The sequence below is a fragment of the Brassica napus genome, chromosome C2 (assembly GCF_020379485.1).
Source record: "Brassica napus cultivar Da-Ae chromosome C2, Da-Ae, whole genome shotgun sequence".
Lineage (NCBI taxonomy): Eukaryota > Viridiplantae > Streptophyta > Magnoliopsida > Brassicales > Brassicaceae > Brassica > Brassica napus.
In genome coordinates, this window is record NC_063445.1 from 33068625 (window position 1) to 33090235 (window position 21611).

The 21611-nt window shown below is 32.3% G+C and overlaps 2 protein-coding genes across 2 annotated transcripts; one reads left to right on the forward strand and one right to left on the reverse strand.

The window, feature by feature from the left end:
- The first annotated feature begins 2392 nt into the window (after positions 1-2392).
- On the forward strand, positions 2393-11752 carry LOC111203322 (protein PHOSPHATE STARVATION RESPONSE 1-like). The gene is made up of 6 exons (XM_022696987.2): positions 2393-3227; positions 3523-3599; positions 4003-4039; positions 4203-4326; positions 4455-4566; positions 7286-11752. The coding sequence occupies exons 1-6, from the start codon at positions 3113-3115 to the stop codon at positions 7442-7444; spliced, it is 624 nt and encodes a 207-aa protein (XP_022552708.1). The 5' UTR covers positions 2393-3112; the 3' UTR covers positions 7445-11752.
- Positions 11753-16001: 4249 nt separating this feature from the next.
- LOC106381590 (putative cysteine-rich receptor-like protein kinase 39) lies at positions 16002-20046 on the reverse strand. The gene is made up of 7 exons (XM_013821507.3): positions 19114-20046; positions 18620-18745; positions 18362-18495; positions 18073-18283; positions 17758-17995; positions 17528-17666; positions 16002-17450 (listed from the first exon to the last, which is right to left on the reverse strand). The coding sequence occupies exons 1-7, from the start codon at positions 19952-19954 to the stop codon at positions 17169-17171; spliced, it is 1971 nt and encodes a 656-aa protein (XP_013676961.1). The 5' UTR covers positions 19955-20046; the 3' UTR covers positions 16002-17168.
- Positions 20047-21611: the final 1565 nt, after the last annotated feature.

The following is a 21611-nucleotide window of genomic DNA, read 5'->3' on the forward strand; positions in this document are numbered from 1 at the left end:
AATTATTTGGAATTTTTTTTTTAATAAAAAAATTAATTTATATATTTCTGTATTTATTAAATATATTTTTTTAATTTACAGGTCTCATGATGATCAGACCCGGCCTCGACAGCGTCGTGGTCGTGGTGGTACGGGGAGCCAGTCTCGGGATTCCAGCCATTTTCAGGATTCCCCTTCGCCCCACAGCTCCAACCATACATCTCCCTCTGCTGCACCCGCTCATGCTCCTCTCGCTCCCGCTGCTGCATCCGCTCCTGTTCCTCCGGGTCCTCCGGGAGTGATGAGGGTTGCGGAGTTGGTTCAACAGCCCGGTCGTGACCATCTTCCGTATCTCACTCCGTATCCACATGGACGGGGTCAAACATGGTAATTAAACATTTTTTTTTCTTTAAATTTGGATTCATTATTAACCGTTTGTTCTTTTAATAAGGTTCAACCGATCCGGGAACGGGATCAGCGCATGGATCAACCGTATGATGTACTCGGCCCTCGACAGTGGACATCCGACTTTCACTCACTTCCCAACCGACAAGCAGGTTCTGTGGTTTCGTCAGTTTGCGGTAAGTATTCTAATTTTTTACTTATATTTTTAATCTTTAATATAAATTTTCTACTAATTGTGTTTTTTTTCAGCAAGAGTTCAACTGGAATTCCGATGAGACGCTCTTTATCTATCACCACTTCGTCCATAAAGTAATGGACAACTATGGGAAGCAGATCCACGAGTGGAAGAAGAAGTGGGAAATCAATAAGGTTCGATTTAATTTATTAAACAATTTTTTAATTTATTAAACTATTTTTTAATTTATTAAACTTTTTTTTTTTTTTAATTAAAAGGTCCCAAAGTCGATGAACGATACGGTCTGGAAGGAGTTGTGTGCGCATTGGGATAAGGAGGAGACGAAAGAAACTTCTTCCACCAACTCCACCAACCGCAGGAGCGACCGTAAAGGGAAGGGCATCTACAAGCATAACTTGGGTGCTCAATCTATTGCCACTCTCGGAGATCGCATGGTAAGTTCAACCGCTTTTTCTTCAATTATTTGAGTTTCAGAATTTAAATTTATTGTGCATTTCTTCTAATTTCTAATGTTTCTTTAATTTTATGTTTTTTTTCAAGGCGGAAGAAAATGATGGCGAGCCGGTCGATGATCTCGCCCTAATGAGGAGGGCGTATACCAACAAGAAGACCGGCCAGATTGATGACGGTCTTGTGAGGGACGTGGTCGACCTGGTCCAAACTCAGGTGGTAGACGAAGTGTCTCAGCTTCAAACCGAGGATGACGCTTCGACGGCTTCGACCAACTTGTCCCGGTTTCGAATCAACGAAATCGTTGAATCCGTAAGTTCTTTTTTTTTAAGTTCAATTCATTTATTTCTTGGTTTAAATTTCTAAATTTGGCTTTTTTCTATTCAGTCGGTTCCAAAGAAGAAGGGACGTTTGTTCGGTTTGGGTCGTCGCACCCGGTCGGTTCCTCCTTCTTCTGCACCACCGCCCTTTGTTGATCCAGAAGTACTTACGGCTCAGTTGAAGGACAAAGATGATCGAATATCTTTGTTGGAGACCCAGATGGCGGCTCAACAGGCGGGCTATGAGGCACAGAGGAGGCTGAACCAGCAAATGATGGAGATGATGCAGAGGATGTACCCGAACGAGGTGTTCCCGGACGTGCCAGACCCGTAGTTTTTTTTTCCCCAATCTCGGAATGTTTTATTTTTATTTGTGAAACTTTGAATATTAATTAGTATGATTTCAATTTTACTTTTAATTTCATATTTTCGAATTTAAATTTCAGAAATTTTATTTTTTCAAAAAAATTAATATTTTTTACATTTCGAGGAAATTAATTATATTTTTCACTACATCGATCGATGCGTTTTTGAACAAAAACGCATCGATCGATCCGTTTTTTTTTTAAAATATAGCGAGGGACATTTCCCTCGGAATTTTCCGAGGGACAACTCCCTCGGAAAATTCCGAGGAACGGATCCCTCGGAATATACCGAGGGAACAGTTCCTCGGAATAAACCGAGGAAAAAGTCCGTCGGTATACTCCTATCGATCGATGTATATATGTCCAAACACGCATCGATCGATGAACTTCCGAGGAATTATCCCGACGAAGTTCTACCTCGGTATATTCCGAGGACTTTTCCGACAAACAAGGGATCCTCGGAATTTCCTCGGAAATTTATTTCCTCGGAATTCCGTCGGAAAATTCCGAGGGATTTCAGAGGAAAAAAGAAATTCCGAGGAATTATTTCCGACGACGTGTTTCGTCGGAATTGCGTCGGAATAACGGTATTCCGACGAAATTCCGACGATTTTTTCCCTCAGAATCCTTGATGTTTTCTTGTAGTGCTATGTTTAATGCGAATTTAAGCCGTTTAGGTTCCTTATATATTTTCTTGACGAGAAGATGAATATTGATCAAGTGGAGTCTTCTGACCAACATTTTGTCATGATATCAAAGACAATAAAAATAGTCAATGAATTGATGCAAAACCCTGAAATACCGCCATTCTTTATTTTTATAAAATTTTGATAATTCACTATATTATATGACTTATTTTTTTTTCAGAATACTATTTGATTTTCTAAATCATTTGGCTCAAAATGATTATATATGCTACATGAGTTTTACGTCATTTAATTAACCTGACTTTCTTTTTGGCTTCTACCATTGTTTAAAAAAATAAGAAGAAGTACTGGTTTATGGTTTGAGTTTTTTAGACGAAGTTCTCATACATATTATTGTCACAAGAAACAAGACTTGAGGCGTCGATTAATTCTTTCTCTCGGCAAAGGAATTCACAGAAACGGAAAATATATTTGACGAAAAGCACCACAACATGACAAATCACAACAACAAATTTAAAATAATTTAATCTCCTTTTTAAGGTCTACATTTCCCGTTTTTCCCCACTAAGAAAAATGAGAAAGTAAAAAATAAGACAGGGGTTACGAAGACAACTAGTCCTACATACAAAATTTGCCTATCTGAAAATAGAGAATTTTCTAGCAGTTGCCTTCACCCCTTTCTGATTTGCTGCAACCATATTGAATCGACCGAGAGTTTTCGAACAAATTGTAAGCTTAGGAAAAGAAACGATGAAGACCCCTATCGTTAGATCATATGTTAGGTCAAAAGTGCCGCGGCTGCGATGGAATTCTGATCTTCACAACTCTTTTGTTCAAGCCGTTGAACAACTAGGTGGAGAACATAGTAAGCAGTTTTCTTTCTCTTCTAAAATTATAGTTACTAATTATCTCAAGAATGAAGAATTTCTCAAATTCTGTCAACAACATTTGTTCTAGTTCTAGTACTTAAAAAAAAAAAAACATTTTTTCTAGTAAAGTTTATCAATCATGGAAATTGTATTCCTTTTGAGGTTATTTCTTTGACTTCTGGCAGTAAAGACCCTTTTCGATTTCGTTTCACTCAAAATCAAGATATTTACAAATTTATTATCCTGGGTTGTCACATGTGTCTGAATTTCATATTTTTCTGAAAAATGCAGGAGCAACTCCTAAGATGGTTTTACAGTTAATGGATGTAAGAGGACTCACAATATCACACGTGAAGAGTCATCTCCAGGTCCTAAAAATTATATACATATAGCTACTTATAAATAACCTACCTATATCATTATATGTGTATTTATGAACAGCATCTTACTTTATAGATTTTTTTTTTTTTTGTAAAACCATAGTTAATACTCCCTCTGTTTCATTATAAATGTCGTTTTAGGTTTCGGCACACGGATTAAGAAAATAATTAATTTTGTACATTTCCTACAAAAAACACTATTACCTATACACCTAACCATATTTCAACCAATAGAAAAATAAATTTTGCATAAAATTAATAAATTTTGCATTGAAAATCGAAAACGACACATATTTTGTAACAAAAAAAATCTCTAAAACGACACTTAATATGAAACGGATGGAGTAGATTTTAGTTTGGATAACCATATCTCTTAGTTACTCTCCAACAGATGTATAGGAGCATGAAGTTGGAAGAATCCATGCAAGGTAAAAATATATAATTTACATTTCAATTTAACATTATACGATGATGTACGTATTGTATGTATTTGTTTAGGACGGTAGGACCATACATTGATGTTCAACATAATGCTTGCATTTTCAAAAGAAAAAAAACATAATGCTTGCATATACATGCAATATTTGGCAGACGAGATATTAGCAAAGAGAAGTGTTAGAGTGACAGGAGAAGTGACTTGGTGGCAGTTTCAACAGTACCTTCTTAATTATCAACGTCTCCGAGGCAACGCCAACCTTTTCCAAAATCAACTAAGGTATCGTCTAGTTATTAATTGAAAAGTTTATTAATATACATCTGGGGTTTTTTTTTTGTCAACACTTCTTGGTTTAAATGTGAACCACAACTATATATGTATACATTTTTTATATGAATTTATTGTAGGCGAGAAGACGAAATCTATGAAAACATAATAACATTTGGAGAATCAAGTAATGGAATTAAGGACGTACCAAGTGACTATTTTACTTGCACGTCTCTATATGAGTCTTCAAGGGTAAATTTTCGATGAATTTTCTGTCGCTCTATCATTGATAGATATGGTTTATCAAAAGAAAAGAAATCATTGATATATACTACCAGATTGTTCTTTTAGTCATCACTAGTAAAATTTATCTCACTAACATTTCTTACACTATCATAAATGATATATATTATACACTAACATATACAGTTGACAAATATATATATAAACTTGAATGATATATATATTTATATATAAATTCAACATGCCATATATTATTTCCAAGTTTATTGCTCACTATATATGGTTTATCGAAATTTGTGTACCCTGTTTATATAATTTTGTTTTTTTTATCAACTGTATTTAGTGAATAGTTATTTATTTTTGTTAACTATTTTGTGAGTTGATAACAATATAATGCTTATGCAGCTTGTAAGTCTAGTATAGACATGTAGTTAAAAGTGAAGCGTATATATGAAATTTAATTTCAGTAGATTATTAATTAGAAACTAAATCCCGCACGGATGTTTGATTTCATTTCTATATAGTAAAAATCTTATTTCAACATTTTTAATAGTAAATATTCTTAACATTAACCGTATTTTCAAACATTTATAGTTTTTTCGAACCAAAATAATGTTATAGTCAACATGTATGGTCTTCTTCTTCTTTTTCTTCTTCTACCATCTTTGCAGATAACTTCATGATTTTTAAAGTCATATATTTCTTTGCTCTAACTCAATAAAGCTTTGTAGTATATATTTTAAATTATTTTCACAAACACAAACGTATATCACAAAATAAATTCACACCTTCAGTTTATAAATTTAGATCAAAATCTAAGCTATGCGGTTATAACAAAAAATAAAATAGTATAGGGGTGAGTCATAATTATTTCCAATTGCAAAAAATTTAGCACCCCTGAAAAAGAAATTAAATAAATTTTATAAATCCACAAATATATAAAAATATTTGGAATGATAATTTCTCTTCAAATAAATTTGTTTACGAAAAATTATCATGCACTGTTATTACTTATTTCTAGAGCCTGGCCGTGACCGTCTGAATTTTTTTTTTACTTCAATTTTTTTATACTAAATGGTATAATATATTAACAAATTGTATTAAAAAAATTTTATATAACATTTTGAAACATAATAATTTTATTTAATACTTTGAATATATTTCTAGAGCTTGACCCGTTGGCTTTAAATGTATTAACAAATTTTTTGTATTACATTTAAAACATAACAATTTTTTTACTTTGAATAATTATATTTTTGTGATTTTAATCGTCAATTATATCACAGTGTATCATATAAGTAAATACAATATTTTTAACTAATTGGACTTATATATATGAAAACATTATACCAATAATTTATGAATACTTTATTTTTATTTATATATTATAAAAATTGATTATGATGTTTGGTTTTTACTTTATCATTTATTACTAATAAATATTGAAAAATATTTAATATTTTAATACAAAATATATAGGAAAATCAATTGAGAAATCTATTTTGGTTAAAATTTGATTAAAAATATATATTATTTAAATTAGAAAATATTGGAGGATTAAATCTATTGTTTAAATTAGGAAAATACAAGCATCCTTAGATATATGTTCAATAAATATCTCAGTGGTATTCTAGTGTAAATAAGTAGTAAAACTAAGGGGATTTCTATTTTGTACTTTTATTTTAATAATATAGATTTTTGTGATTTTAATCGTCAATTAGATCACAGTGTATGATATAAGTAAATACAATATTTTTAAATAATTGGACTTATATATATGAAAACATTATACCAATAATGTATGAATAGTTTATTTTATATTTTTATTTATATATTATATAAATTGATTATGATGTGTGGCTTTAAATTATTATTTATTACTAATAAATATTAAAAAAATATTTAATATGTTAATACAAAATATATAGGGAAATCAATTGAGAAATCTATTTTCGTTAAAATTTGATTAAAAAAATCTATTATTTAAATTAGAAAAATATTGGAGGATTAAATATATTGTTTAAATTAGGAAAAGACAAGCATACTTAGATATATGTTCAATAAATATCTCAGTGGCATTCTAGTGTAAATAAGTAGTAAAACTAAGGAGATTTCTATTTTGTACTTTTATTTTAATAATATAGATTTTTGTGATTTTAGTCGTCAATTAGATCACAGTGATATAAGTAAATACAATATTTTTAAATAATTGGACTTATATATATGAAAACATTATACCAATAATGTATGAATAGTTTATTTTATATTTTTTATTTATATATTATATAAATTGATTATGATGTGCGGTTTTAATTTATTATTTATTACTAATAATTATTAAAAATATTTAATATGTTAATACAAAATATATAGGGAAATCTATTGAGAAATCTATTTTGGTTAAAATTCGATTAAAAAATCTATTATTTAAATTATGAAAAATATTGGAGGATTAAATCTATTGTTTAAATTAGGAAAATACAAGTATGCTTAGATATATGTTCAATAAATATCTCAGTGACATTCTAGTGTAAATAAGTAGTAAAATTAAGGTGATTTCTATTTTGTGCTTCTATTTTAATAATATAGATAATGTTCTCTATAACGATGAAAACATGAAAAGGATTTTGATATCATCTTAACCGGCATGTGTCCATCTCCCATCTCAGCTTGCAAAAATAGAGATGTTAGTTTAGAAATAATTAGTTCTATACTTTTGCTTTAACAGGTCCGAGTTAGTAAAAGTAAAGCTGATGATGACAATGGTAAAATTGTTTGTGATATTGGAGATGATGGTAATGTTGTTACTGTGTCAGTAAAATCAACAAAGGCTTCCAAAGGTGAAGAAGAATCGTCCCTTGAGCTCACTCTTGGTCTCAAGCCTTAAAACAGGAATTCGATATATGCAGAAACCATTGGAATGTATCTTGTTAATGCATGTATTTAAAAATATGTTTTTAATCATTTCTGTATACTAGTGAAAACCATTGCACGTTGGTGTCTTTCTACTGAGATTTTAAACCGACGACTGTATGCCGTTTCTTTGACTAAATCTGTACGTTGTCAATGGTAAACCAATATAAAAAATTTACATCTTTATTTTAGTGATTTCAGTAATTAAACTCTATAATCTATCTATCTATTTTTTTTTTTTGAATTATACTGGGGTATTCTGGTCCCACAGAAATGATTCAGACTAGTCATGTGTTGCCACCTGTTGGTCCCCTGTCTTTGGCGATGCCGAAATGTTAATTTTCCAATGGTCGGGACTCGAACTTTGGTTGCTTCACCATATTGGATTTTTTACCCACAAATTAATTACCATCAGACCACAAATCCTGGTTATCTATCTATATATACAAAAGAAAAGACTCTGCCACATCATCACGAAGGAGGAGCAAAAGAGGACACATGTCCAATTCTATATATCTGAAGAAAAGACGAAACTTTCGTTTACTTCTTTACGACCTTTTACTAACCTGGTTTTATAGGGTCTGTTTGCCTAAAGCCCATATAAATAATCTGGCCATCTTCTTTCTAGACCTAATGTTGTCTAGCAGGAAAAAAAATCACAGGGACGATTGAAAGTAACGTTTTCCTTTAGCATTCAAGAGTCTCATATAATGATCGCGATAACAACTATTAAACCACTCTCTCCACTCCTTCGAATTGATTTTATCATACATCTTTCCATGGTAACGTCTGAAACCTAGGGTTATATATACGCCGGAGGCAGGACATGGCAATCATCTCTCCCAACAAACCTTTCAAACTTTCGATTCCAAGCTCACCTACCTCTGTTGGCCACCTCACGTATCCTTCTCACTGTTTTGATAGATGGGCGTTGTAGCCAGAGTTCTATTATTTAGTTTTCTGTTACGTCTGTGAAATAATCATGTAATTGCTCTTCGGCCACAGTTTACGTTCATCCACATTTCTGTTAACTCCTACCGTCTGAAGAAGAACAAACACCTGTTCAGTGAAGGTTCACTCTATTCGATATAGACATGGCTTTTTAGTTATGCACATTCTCTTTCTTGGTTGTAAGTTGTGACTTTTTTCCATTGCGTTTTCATCTTATGTGTGAATATAGCTTACTGAGGAGTTGGCTAAGTTGGATGAAAAGCTCAAGTTGACAGAATCCATTATCCAAAGAAAATTATTGCTCGGTGAATACTTCCTTGCTCGATTATGTTACATCTTATATTTTTATACTAAAATAACACAAAACAATTGTGTTGCAGTCTTCCTGATTTCAACCGCTTATGATGCTGAGTTCTAGAATTGATATTGATTTCAGAAACTTATGAACTTCATTCTTGTTTCATTCAAACTAATTTGTATTGATTTCAACCGCTTATGATACATACTTAAATTAATATGTTTCTTTTGATTCAAACAAATATGATAGCTAATACTCAAGAAAATATGAAGGAATGCGCAGATACGGAAGAGAGGCTCAAGAGATTATGCAGGAACATACATAGATATACCATTTGGTGGCCAAGTTATCTTGAGAGGAAAAGGAGAGGCTCAAGGGTCACCAGTAAATTATCAACAGAATCTTGGTGGAAGATACTTTCGCGTTTATTGATTTCAATTGCTTAAACTCCAGAATCCTGGAATTAGAGGGTTTCTTTTGTTTTCATTTAAACCAATATTGTACTATATTCTAGAGAATCACAACGTCAATGTTCATTATAATATATAGAAACAGGCAGATGAGAAATGACGTGGGGATGAAATTTAAGAGGAAACAGAGTAAAGAGAAAAACCAAAATGAACACTCATATGATTTCTTTGGACACAAGTAACTGATATGTCTTGGGAAGATTTAGGGGTTTGAGGTGACCTCTCATTTGCTGTTACCGAAATTAGTGAAATGGATTTAAATTTGATATATTTAAATGCACACATTTCATAACTGTATAGAATTTCTAGGGGGAAAATATATAAAGAAACTCTTTTTTTTGTAACATATAAACAAACTCTTTAATTTTGGAACTTAATGATTATTAAACCAAAACAAATCTTAAATCAATTGTAAACTTAAAAGTGATTTCGCATAACTTAAATAACTAACATAAAAGAGTATTTAGATCATCATTTTGATATACTTTTGATCATCTTCCTCATTATTATATATAGGACTTTCAGTTATAAAAATACAATAAATTGTGAGACTTAATCATCTCAAATTTGTTTAAGACCATGAAAAAATTAAAAATAAATTATAATATGTCTACCCATTTATATTTCGTAATGGTTTAGCTATTATGTATTTAAATACAAATGCAAAAAAAAACTATATATATATATACAAAAAAATTGTGCGTATAATGGAAATGTTTTGTATCCATTAATGAAACAAAGTTTCCCAGATTCCTAGGATTAGCAATGACTACGACGGTTTTCTAATTTACCATACAATTCATTTTTTCTGGCTTACTTTAGGACTTTGACAAAACATAATATCAGATTTTCAGTAACTTGATTTCCCTCATATGCTCAATTCTTATTAAATATGTACCAAAAAATAGATAAACGACAATACCGTTCACGAAAACAGAGACATACCAAAGTTCCTTCTATACTGTTATGTTTAAGTAAGGCCCTCTTTACTACCTCCGCAAGACTGAATCCTCTCAGTAATCAACCGAACAATCACAAACTGTGTCTACTCCTTCAAACAGGAGAACTCTGAAGAATCAACCAACTCCATGAAACTATAGCTTTCTCTGTTTTAATTGGCTTTTTATTTTCTGATTTCAAAATAACTTTTCCACTCCATCGCCAATGTTGTATAACGATAGCAAAACAGAGACATACGAAACTCTGGGCCTCTCATCCAAGATTGCTTTACTAAGCCCTTCTCTAACTTACAAATCCAATGTCACCATCGGATCCATTTATCTCTCTAAAATGGGTTTTATGTATTTAAATACTCCCTCCGTTCCCGAAATTAAGATGTTTTAGATTTTTTACTTGTTCCACAAAGATATATTTTCTATATGTTTAAGGTATTTTTTTATACTTTTAAAAACATTAAATGAAAATATTTGAATTGATTAAATTTCATTGGCGAAAAGTTATTGGAAAGTATATAATAAAGTAAAAAAAAATTAAATTATAAATATTTATTGAATTCTTAATAAGCGTGAACACTTTATAAATCTTAATTTCGGGAACAGAGGGACTAATATTTAACCACCAATTATATAAACTATAAAATATATTATATTATATTAAAAAACTATGTAAGCACCAATTAAAACCCTACACATATCTATCATAAACAATTTTAAAGAAAATTATACGTAATAGAAAAAATACAACCCAAATATGTTAACAAACAGTTGTCTATGTTCTCTACAAAAATTTTACCAAAAAAAATGTTCTTTACAAAAACTAGCGTTTACATGTTTATAAATGCCTTCTATTAGGGTAGACCGATAAATTTAAAACCATCTTCACATCGTATATGTTGGACTTTAGATGCTGTCACATGCGCCCAAATATTTAAAACATAGACAACCGTTAAACAAAAGAACCTCCTTCATAATAAAACGTCCTATAATATCAATAAATTTTAACAATACAAAATAGAAAACTACACTATATACATTTGCGTATGATAAATTTATTACAACAATTTAATAAGACAAATTCAAAACACCCACATCCCTAGTGATGTATATAGTAACAAGGTAAAAAGCTTAATTAGGGGGTCATATACCTCTACAAATTAATATTTAATTATTTTGGGTTAGATTAGTGTCTACACCAATATATTTGTGTTCATACTTCCACATACCCCACTAATTCGTTCATATTTTGTTATAGTATTATCATGTTATAGTTTTATATATCAAATTTGTTAAGCATGACTAATAAAAATATTTATGAAAATTAAAGTCCAATTCATTAATGTTTATGTGTTTCCTTAATTTAGTACTATTGCACGGGTGTTTGTTTTCGCTCTTGAATGCATATGTAAAGTCTTGACAATAGAACTTTGAACAAACCAGCAGCTAAGTAGATTTTTCTTTTGATTGTTGATTACTACATGTTTACGCGTTTTGTAGATCCACAAATGTTAAATTAACGTTGCTTCAAAACGCTATACCTCAACTTGTATCACTATCAATACAATATGTTAAAAGGTACCTGAAACCTAAGACAAAAACAAATACAATACAAGATCACAAATGAAGGACTATAAACAACCAAGACTAATCTTAATCTAAGTAACATGTCTCTTGAAGGGTGAGAAAAATACTAAATTATATGAACCGTTAGTTAATGAATTTGGAATAAAACTTAAAAGTATATTCTTTCATTTTGTTTACACATTTTCTAATTTTTTTGTCCACTATACTATTACAAACTACGAGAAACATTACATAGATGATATTACAGTCGAAAATTTTATCTACCTTATGAAGATTCACGTCTGACTGCATAAACCCGAAGCCTCCTTATGAGATGCATTAGTGGCGGTACTCTTTGTGCCTTGCTGAACATCTCTGGTGTCATGCTGAAAATCTCTGGTAAGCTTTTTTCCAACACTGTGCATAATTCATCTTTGCTGAGAATCGAAATCGGACCTCCTAGTGTAAAAGCATTAATGAACCCTTTGTCAAACCCCTGGACCAAAGAGACTTCCACACTTTCTAATTAGCAAAATAATTTTCAAAAATACAAATTGAATTAAAAGTTTTAATTAACAACAAAATCTTCAAATAGTTTGAAGATAGAAAATATAAAGACTTAATAATCCTTTACCAGACTTGTCAAAACTTGACTTGCAATGTAGAGATATTATGATATTTATCAATTTATAGAGATATTAATTTACAAAAATTTATTTTCTGGATTTTTTTAATTTTAGAATTTTTTTTTATAAAATAAAAAATAATTAATTTTAGCATATATACATTATTCAAATTTTGAAATTTGACTTTCACATTATATTTATTGTATTATTTGGTGTATATGAAATATGTTTTATAAAATTTAACTGTGGTTTAGATGTAATTTTACTAAATATTAGCAAAATATATTGAAGTGTTAAGAAAATATATAGATAATTTTATTTTGAAATAAAGAAAATAATATAATTATTTGATTGTACTTATATAAAATTTATATATATATATATATATATATATAAATTATTAATTTATGATTTTAAAGGGACCATATATTTATTTAGAATTTTATAAAATATTATTATCTTATTATTTTATCGATTTGTTTCATATTTTGAACCGGTTCAACTTGGGATCGGACAAAATTTATTTATTTATAGTGTTTAAATGTGGTTTCATAAGAAAGGTTTATATGGCTAGGAATAGGACCAGTGTAGAAGTCTCGGCATGATGAGTTTTGTGACATTCAGTGGGTCTGACATTAAGGTTATCTGGTTATGTATATTTACTGGAAAGGGCTTTATCAATGGACTAGGTTCTGGATACGAAGGGATATCTTGCTGCACCTAAATTTGACACATAAGTGTTTATTTTTTATATATTAAATATTTTATAAATTGATTTTATGTTTAACAAGTTTTTATTATGATATAATTAAATATTTAATTTTAAAGTTTAGGGGTTCTTCCAAGAAGTTATTCATTGGAAGACTTCTTGAAAAATCTTCTCTACCTAATTGTTTTAACCTAATTATTTTTTTTTGTTTTCTTATATAAAGAACTAGGACAGGTCCGCGCTATGCGCGGGATGTGATGTATTTGTTGGCACAGTAAAAATATTTTTAAAATTGACATAGATTATATTAAAACATTTATTAAATGAACTATGCCATCTAAAGGGATTAGAATGTTCTTTTAACAATATTATTATTCAGTTTCAGCGTATAAGTAGTGACTGTTTAAAATATTATATTGCCTTCTGTATTTTTCTTTTAGTTGGTTTTACTGAATAATCTATTATTTTATTTTTAAATTTTAAAATAATTTTATTACGGAACAAAAATATAAATTAGAATATAATATAGGTATGATGTTAAAAATATATCATGTGCTATATAATTTTGGATCAAGTTATATTCGTTTATTGAATCATTATGTGTTATATGATTGTTGTTTTATTTTGTTTTTTGTGTGTTTGTATTTTCTTAATTTTTGTTTGTTTGATGTTTATATTTAAACATAGGGGTGAATTGTTGTATACTATATCTTAAAATTCGTTGATTTCTTTGTGGGTTTAATGTTTCTATGTTATAACTTTGATGCATGGGCTCATGCTCGTTGGTGCGGACGTGTGTGTTGTGGTATTATATGTTAGAACGTTAACTTACATCGCAAGAAATTATTATATGACTACGGTTGAAGGTTTAATTTTACAATCCAAGCTTGAGTTTGTATGACCAAATTTTGTTTGATAACCAAGTTAAGATTCATGTGTATTAAATAAAGGTACTGGAAACATTAAAAGTTTAACATAATAGGGGTAATTATAAAAGAAATTCAGAAATTAAAAACGTGGCACAAAAATTAAAAACCAAACACCCGTAGGCTGAAAAAAAAAACAGCCCGTAGGCTTATTCTGTCTAAAATTAAAAAGTAAATAAATTTCTATGGAACAGAGATATACAGCTGAGAAATTGTCTCTTGATCATGACAATCAATGACATTCAAAAAGGCAAGCACTAAACTTGATTATGCATTTTCCATTGCTTCCTTTGTTCTCAGAAAGTTGTTTTTGACATCGCTGCCACATAATATTCCATAATTAAAAACTGACACACTCAAATATATCCAAATAAACAATAACACATATTCTTAAAAAAAACAATAACACCTTAAAAAAAAATTGAATCTGCCAAACTCTATCCAGCTCCCACCTGTATTTAGTTATGCATAGATGTTAACTCTGAATCGAAGTCCTTACTCTTGTGTAGTTTCCATTTGTCTGTAAGAAGAAACTTAATTAAGTACCTAGATTTGTTAGAAGATCTCATTACAGAGGATTAACCCTCGCATAAATGTTTAATTTGTTTATCTCAGATCTTAGCAGCAGTAGTAGCTAACTAAACGATTGTTTGCTACATGGTGATTTGAGTTACCTCTTTGAAAGGCCAAGCTCAACAAACTCAAATGCATAACACCATTTTTTTCTTACCTCTTTGAAAGACTTAGCTTTAGCCAATGACTGTAACATGAGAACAAAAAGTCAGATGGAGAGACAAACTATAACTGTATCATTTAAAAGAATGTCACTTTTTGAATACCAGTTGGGCTGCTTTACTTAACTCATTTGGATAGATGATCAAAGCACTATCTGAAGAAAAGACAATAAACGCACATATCAATCATAAAACAACTGGAAATCAACCGCTCAAATCATAAAACGAACCAAACGATCCAAAGATCTTATACAGCCACATACGCGAGCAGAATCCAAGTCCAAGTTAATCCCCTTAAACCTATCCACAATACTCTTTTCTTCTCCTGAGAAGAGAGACCTCTCTATCTAAGTTCATGGTACCAAGCCAAAAAAATGAATACATGAAAAAAAGAAGCAGGCGAGTGTTGTACCTTTAAGAGAATGAGAAAATAATCCATGTTGTTATTGACCCTCTGAAACAAAAACAGATTCACCGTCGACATAACTTTAGCATGGAATATTGTCTAGTTAGGAAAAAAGTAGGAGTCTTAGCATTTAGTCACCTTATAAGTCTAAATTAAACGACCCCGACACAAACACCAACAACAAAATCAAATACAAACCATAAGAACATAACCGAACTACATCAACCCTAAGAGTAAAATCGAACAACAAAATCCCTAACAACAATAAAATCAAACGGAACCAAAACTTGCGAAACCACACTTGAACGGTGGAGGAGCAGCGGCCGGATTTCAAATCAGAGAAGAGGATCGATGAGTTCGACATTTCGCAGAAAATTAAATTTGGTGTTTTGAAGGATTGAGAGAATGATGTTCAAGTGAAGAAAGCTAACCTTTTTATAGGTGTGGAATAGGCCGCCTTGAAAAGGGATAACTCGTAATCAATGTCAGATCGTGCTTCCGTTGGTATATGGAGTTAAGAAGGGAATAATGGCGCTGAATCTGTAACTCGGACTGTTTCGGTTGTAAGAGTAGAAGGCTAAACGACATGAGTGGAGACAAACAAAGAGATTTTCAATCTTGATTTCAGTCATCCAATCTCTCAAGACGCCATTGATGGTTTGAGAAAACGTAAGAGAATTTTTTTAGGTCTCAGAAGAACACGAAGACGAAGACTAAAGGGCCTCTCATGTTTTGGGCTTTAATTCTTAGGATTAACAAAAGCCCACAAAATCTATTCTTTTCGTTAAATGAAACGGTGTGTTTCACCCGGCTGGACACGTGTCGACTCCTGAAGCATCGAATTTCTGACGTGTCGTCCCTGTTGGCAGCACCAGGAGTGATTGAAAGTCTCTTTTATATATAAAGAAGATATTTACATATTCTCTTTCTTTCTCTTAATTGTTTGCAACAAAAATGTAATATTTATCACTCTAAAATTCTCTAATTTCTTTAAATTTGAAAACATCACACTTTATATAAATTTCTCATATTCGTATGATATCCAAGCTTGACAGTACTTCTTGCTCGATCTTGAAGATCTCTTGTAAGTCTTTCCACATTTAATCTGCATAATTCTCCTTTCTCCGAGATTTGAAACTCAGATATCATGGTATAGAATTATTAATGAACCCTTAGTCAAACCACTAGATCAAGGGAGCTTCCACCAGTTATATCATAGCTATCTCATTAAAAAGGTGTTTAGTGAGTTAGAGATAATACACAAATAAGGAAATCTAGATAAGATTAAGAAATTTGGATAAGTTTTTTGTTATCATATTACATTACATGTAGAATAAGAAAATAGTTTATATATAAATAGGAGTTCTATGGATAAGTTGTTCCATAATAAGAAAACCATAAAGAGTTTTAGTTTTGACTGAGTTTTTAAAGTGATCAGAAAATTGTTCTTATAATTTTTGTGGTTACAAATTTGATTTCATCCTTTTTAACAGAATTTTAGACTATTGAACCAGATTCTAGGACCGAGTTGGGAGTGGGGTGAACCCCACCTCCAATAACCACTCTACTATCGATTATATCTGATTCACAACAAGAGCACAACTCTTTGTTTTTGATCCGGAATGTTTTCCAAGCAACATTACATGGTCTGTGGAGAAGACAAACTCAAGAAGGCATGGAAAAATCCCAACTCCTCCATTACACATAAGAATGATAAGCAAGTCAGACACAGAGTAGAGCAATGAAGAATGAGAACTAAGAGACTTGCCTCTCCGGATAGTTCTCCGCTCATAGCTAATCAGCCGCAACACCATTTAGAAATTTCATTTTAGTCATCAGATAATGAAATAAGAAGTCACACTTGCTGAAGATGATGTTTTTGAGTATGAATAAAATTTACATTAGTTTCAAAATAATATTTTTTTTTTTTAAGCTATGAAATGTTAGTCCATCGACACATCTCATAAATGAGGAAACAAAAGGGAGGCAATATCCGTTTTCAGGTGACATATACAGTATATATATCTTGAAACAACTTTTTGATTCACTATTTTATAACTCAACGGGAACTCAACTCCGTGAAGACATTGCTCATTGACATTGTACCGTATTCAGATTGACATTGACTTCCCGTCATAGCAGGAGCTTTAGGTAAAGGAATGATCATTGTCTCACTGCCAAACCAAAGTATTACCGAGCTCATAGTTGGTCTCTTTGCTGCATTCTCTTGAACGCACAATAAACCAATCTGGATCAACTTAATGATCTCGTTTCTCGGTTCATCCATCAGTAAAGGATCAATTATAATCTCAGGCTTTCCTTCAACCCATCTCTTCCATGCCTGCACCAAAAAGTATTTGTTTTACGTACTGTACATAAAGGTTTGAAGATAACAGAAAATGGAAGAAGAAAGCTTACAAAAGCTGCAAGTCCTTCTCCTTCAAAGCTATTGTTTCTTTCCCCACTTATCATCTCTAGAAGCATAACACCGAAGCTATATACATCAGACTTAGCTGAGATTTGCCCGTGATTCAGGTATTCAGGAGCCATATATCCACTACATATATGCAAATTAATTCATGAATATTTAATCCAAAATTGTCTAAATATCCATATATGTACATGTTTGCTGATTGATATGTTCTTACCGGGTTCCAGCTATTCGTCTTGTTTCAGCTCGAGTCTCATCAGCATCGAACAACCTCGCGGTCCCAAAGTCTGCAACTTTAGGGTTCATCTCTGTATCTAACAGGATGTTGCTTGCTTTCAAGTCTCGATGAATAATCTTCAGCTGAGAATCTTCATGAAGATAAAGAAGACCTCGAGCAATGCCTTCTATAATTCGGAATCTCACATCCCATGTAAGAAGTGAACGTCTCTCTCCATCTGCACAGTTTAAAGAAACATTTTTTATAAAAGTTTCTATGACTAAACAAAATGGCAGCTTTCTTTCGAATTCTCACCAAAGATAAAGTGGTCAAGACTTGAATTATGGACAAGCTCGTAGATAAGAATTTCTTCATCTCCTTCACTACAGAACCCAAGAAGCTTAACCAGATTCCTATGTTGGAGTCTTGTCAAAAGTGAAACCTCATTCTTAAACTCTGTATCTCCTTGTCCTGAACCTTTAGTTAATCTCTTCACCGCTATCTCTTGCCCGTTTGGTAATATCCCCTGAAACCGGTTTTCAAGATTTATTACCTATACAATATTAAGATCAATCATTCATTATTACAAAAATGTTATTTATACCTTATGTACAGTACCAAATCCACCTTGGCCAAGCTTATTTTCAGACGAGAAGTCATCGGTAGCCGTCATGATCATATTTAGATTAAACCGTAGCATAAATTGACCATCAGCCTCAGAGTACTCTGCACTGCCAACTAAAAGAAAAACAACAATAAGTCTTTCTCTCTTGTCTCAGTATTATAAAAATTTATTGGTTCACTATTGTTAATAAATAAAAATCTAATCACAAAGAACTTATGAGAATCAAGGTACACTTACTATTATATCCGTTGTTTGATCTTCTCCTCCCAGCAAAGAACTTTATGAGACCGATAAATACCAGAATATTGATCAAAGTAAGAACCACAAATATCGCTATGATTACCCAAGACCTTGTGCTTCTTCCTGAAAATTACAAACTTTTTTTTTTTTTTTTTTTTTTGAATAAATGCTAAATTTATTCATAAAAAAAAAACCTATTTACAAAGTGGGTCCTATGTGAAAAGAAGTAAGATCCTAACTCTTTACATAAGAATCTTAGCTCTTTCTAATCTCCTAAACCTCTGCAAAAAATATTTACTCTCTAGTTCCAAACCAGTACTGGAGGATGAAGTTCATGCCTTTAACTCCCTTCATTTGGACCAGATTTAGTTTATTTCGGATTGCCTTATCTATCAGCTTATCTATCAGGATTGGGCCAAACTCTTTTTAGTCTGTAAACCTACATATCATACTTACAAATTTTAGCAGTGCTTGAACTTTATTTGAAATACCTTTCTTGTCGGTTGCAGAGCTCTCCTTTTCCTGAGCCGGAGGTCTTGGAGGCGCAGGAACTCTAGTAACATTACCAAAAGCACCATGGAATGTATAAAAATCCCACCTGAAAAAACAGCTCGGACGATTGACCTCGCCTCCTTGTCTTCCCCAAAACTGGTTTTTAAATAACGTCACGCATTCTCTTAAACATGTATTGCAATCTTGAGAAGTTATGTCCGGTGTACACTGCATCAGCATGTACACATTCGGAAATTCGGTAAACTCAGCTTTTACGGCACCAAAGTACTTTATTACCGAGGAAGTTTCAGCATCTGTGGCAGCCTCGACAGTCCCGTTAACCATCCCATCCCACTCTTGTTCGAAAATGGTCATGTTGTTAGATGCTTCGATACCAAGTGGACTTGGGTATATAATAGCGGGTCTAAGCTCGAGTTTCCCGAAAGTTGAGGGGTTTGAGGTACGTACAAGACAAGAAACATTGTCTTCAACGTCTTTGTCCCACGTGAACGAATCCATGCGGTTCAGACAGTTAGTTTGTATACCCCGAGTCGCGCTTTGGACGCAGTTGGAACAAGCTTGTTGGTCATAGCCTCTTTGGCAGAGGACAAGAGCGTAAACTCTGTTGGGACTGTTGCCGAGTGAAGCGTTGTAGAATCCACCGTTAGCAATGACTTTATCAGCAAGGGTAGAGAATATATCGTCCCGGTTCTGAAGGAAGGTGCTGTTAGCATTGAAAAAGCTTCCGGCACACCCGACGGCGCTAACGACTTGGAGGTTTTGAAGGACAAGAAGAAGAAAAGACAATAGCAAGATCATCAACGCACAGCATTTCCCCATTTTTTTTTAGTAATTACATCAACTTTTGTTTTTCTTGTATTTTCGTGATTGCCAGGAAGTTATCGATTTTTAGAGCTCCGATATATTTATATACATGACATGAGAAAACGTGTAATGCTCGACTTCCTAAGAGCATCACCAACCAACTTGTGAGTTTATTAAAGCGAGTTTCTAATCTTTTAAATAACAATATTTAACATAGTACATTAAATAATTTTTAAATTAACTATTTAGTAAAGGACATATGACACTGGATTTTTTATGAGTCAAATATAAATAGTTGTGTATTTTTTAATTATTATTAATATTTTTTACTAGTCAAAGAAATGTTCATCATCGGTGGTCCTTGGCGGCTTTAACAAATATGATTTTGTATGTTTTGTAGGGTCAGCTGCAAGCCTGCAATCATCTAATGGGTCAATAATATACATATGGATATGAATTGCAGTTAGAAACATTACTACACAATTCTGATCCTATGTTAATTATCTTCTTAATCAATTAGCTTCTTGTTTCATGTTCAGTTACGTTCATGATTAGACCAAAAATAAGTTTGTTTATTACTACTATGCAACTGTAGTATAGGTACCGTTGTCATTGCGTAATAGAAGGCAAACTTCCTCACAGTGGATGAATCCCTTGATTTATAATCATGTCCGCGAGGTGAATCGTCATAATTTAACTATAGAAATTGATGCAGCGGCGTGGATCGTATTTCTTTTTCAGCTTTGGCTTTAGTTTTCCTTTATTATTCTTGTTTTAGATAAAGTCGAAGGTTAGGATCAAGACTTATGGATATAATATTAGGTCATAATCTTTAACGACTTAGGATTTTTCCTATGCCTATATATAGTGATCTTTAAATTTTGTAAAGAGACAAATTATTATTGATTTTATAAAATGAGACTTTGCTTTCATATCTTGTTTGGGGCTACATCATAGGTGATCTCAACGGATTCAATTTCGTAGGTTCTTTTGGGCATTCGTAGACTAAAAATTCGTTCCTACAACTATCGGTTACTCTATCAGTTGGTATCAAAATCAGTCCATTTGATTTCTCAATCAAACAATCGATCATGAGACCACACAAGACAATGACAAACAAACAGCAGGAAGAAGTTTGTCGGATGTTTGAAACGTTTACAACAGGTATGCAAGCAGCGTTACAAGCCGCGGTTAAAAACATCCTTACAAGGGTGCTTCAACGGCAACAAGAATGCGACCAACGCGATTTCCCTGCTGTGAATCAACACAATCACCCTCAGAAACGCAACGATCAACATACTGAATCAGACAACGAGGAGATACTGGACAACGTGTTCGCAGATCAAGGCAATGAGCAACGTTGACGTCGTGGTGTTCACTATAACGATTGTTACCATGCTCAGGGCGAAGAGATCGACAACCGTTTCAACCCTCCAAATCGTTGGGAATCTAGTTTCCACTCTGATATTCCCAAATTGCATGGTACATTAAGCCCGAAAGACTTTATCGATTGGCTAAATACGGTCGAAGAGATTCTCATGTTCCGACAAGTTCCCGATGACATGCAAGTCCCTCTTTTCGCAACACGCTTCAAAGGACGAGCTATGGGTTGGCGGCAACAACTCAAATAATCACGCATACAACATAACAAGCCACGTATCAACTCGTGGGC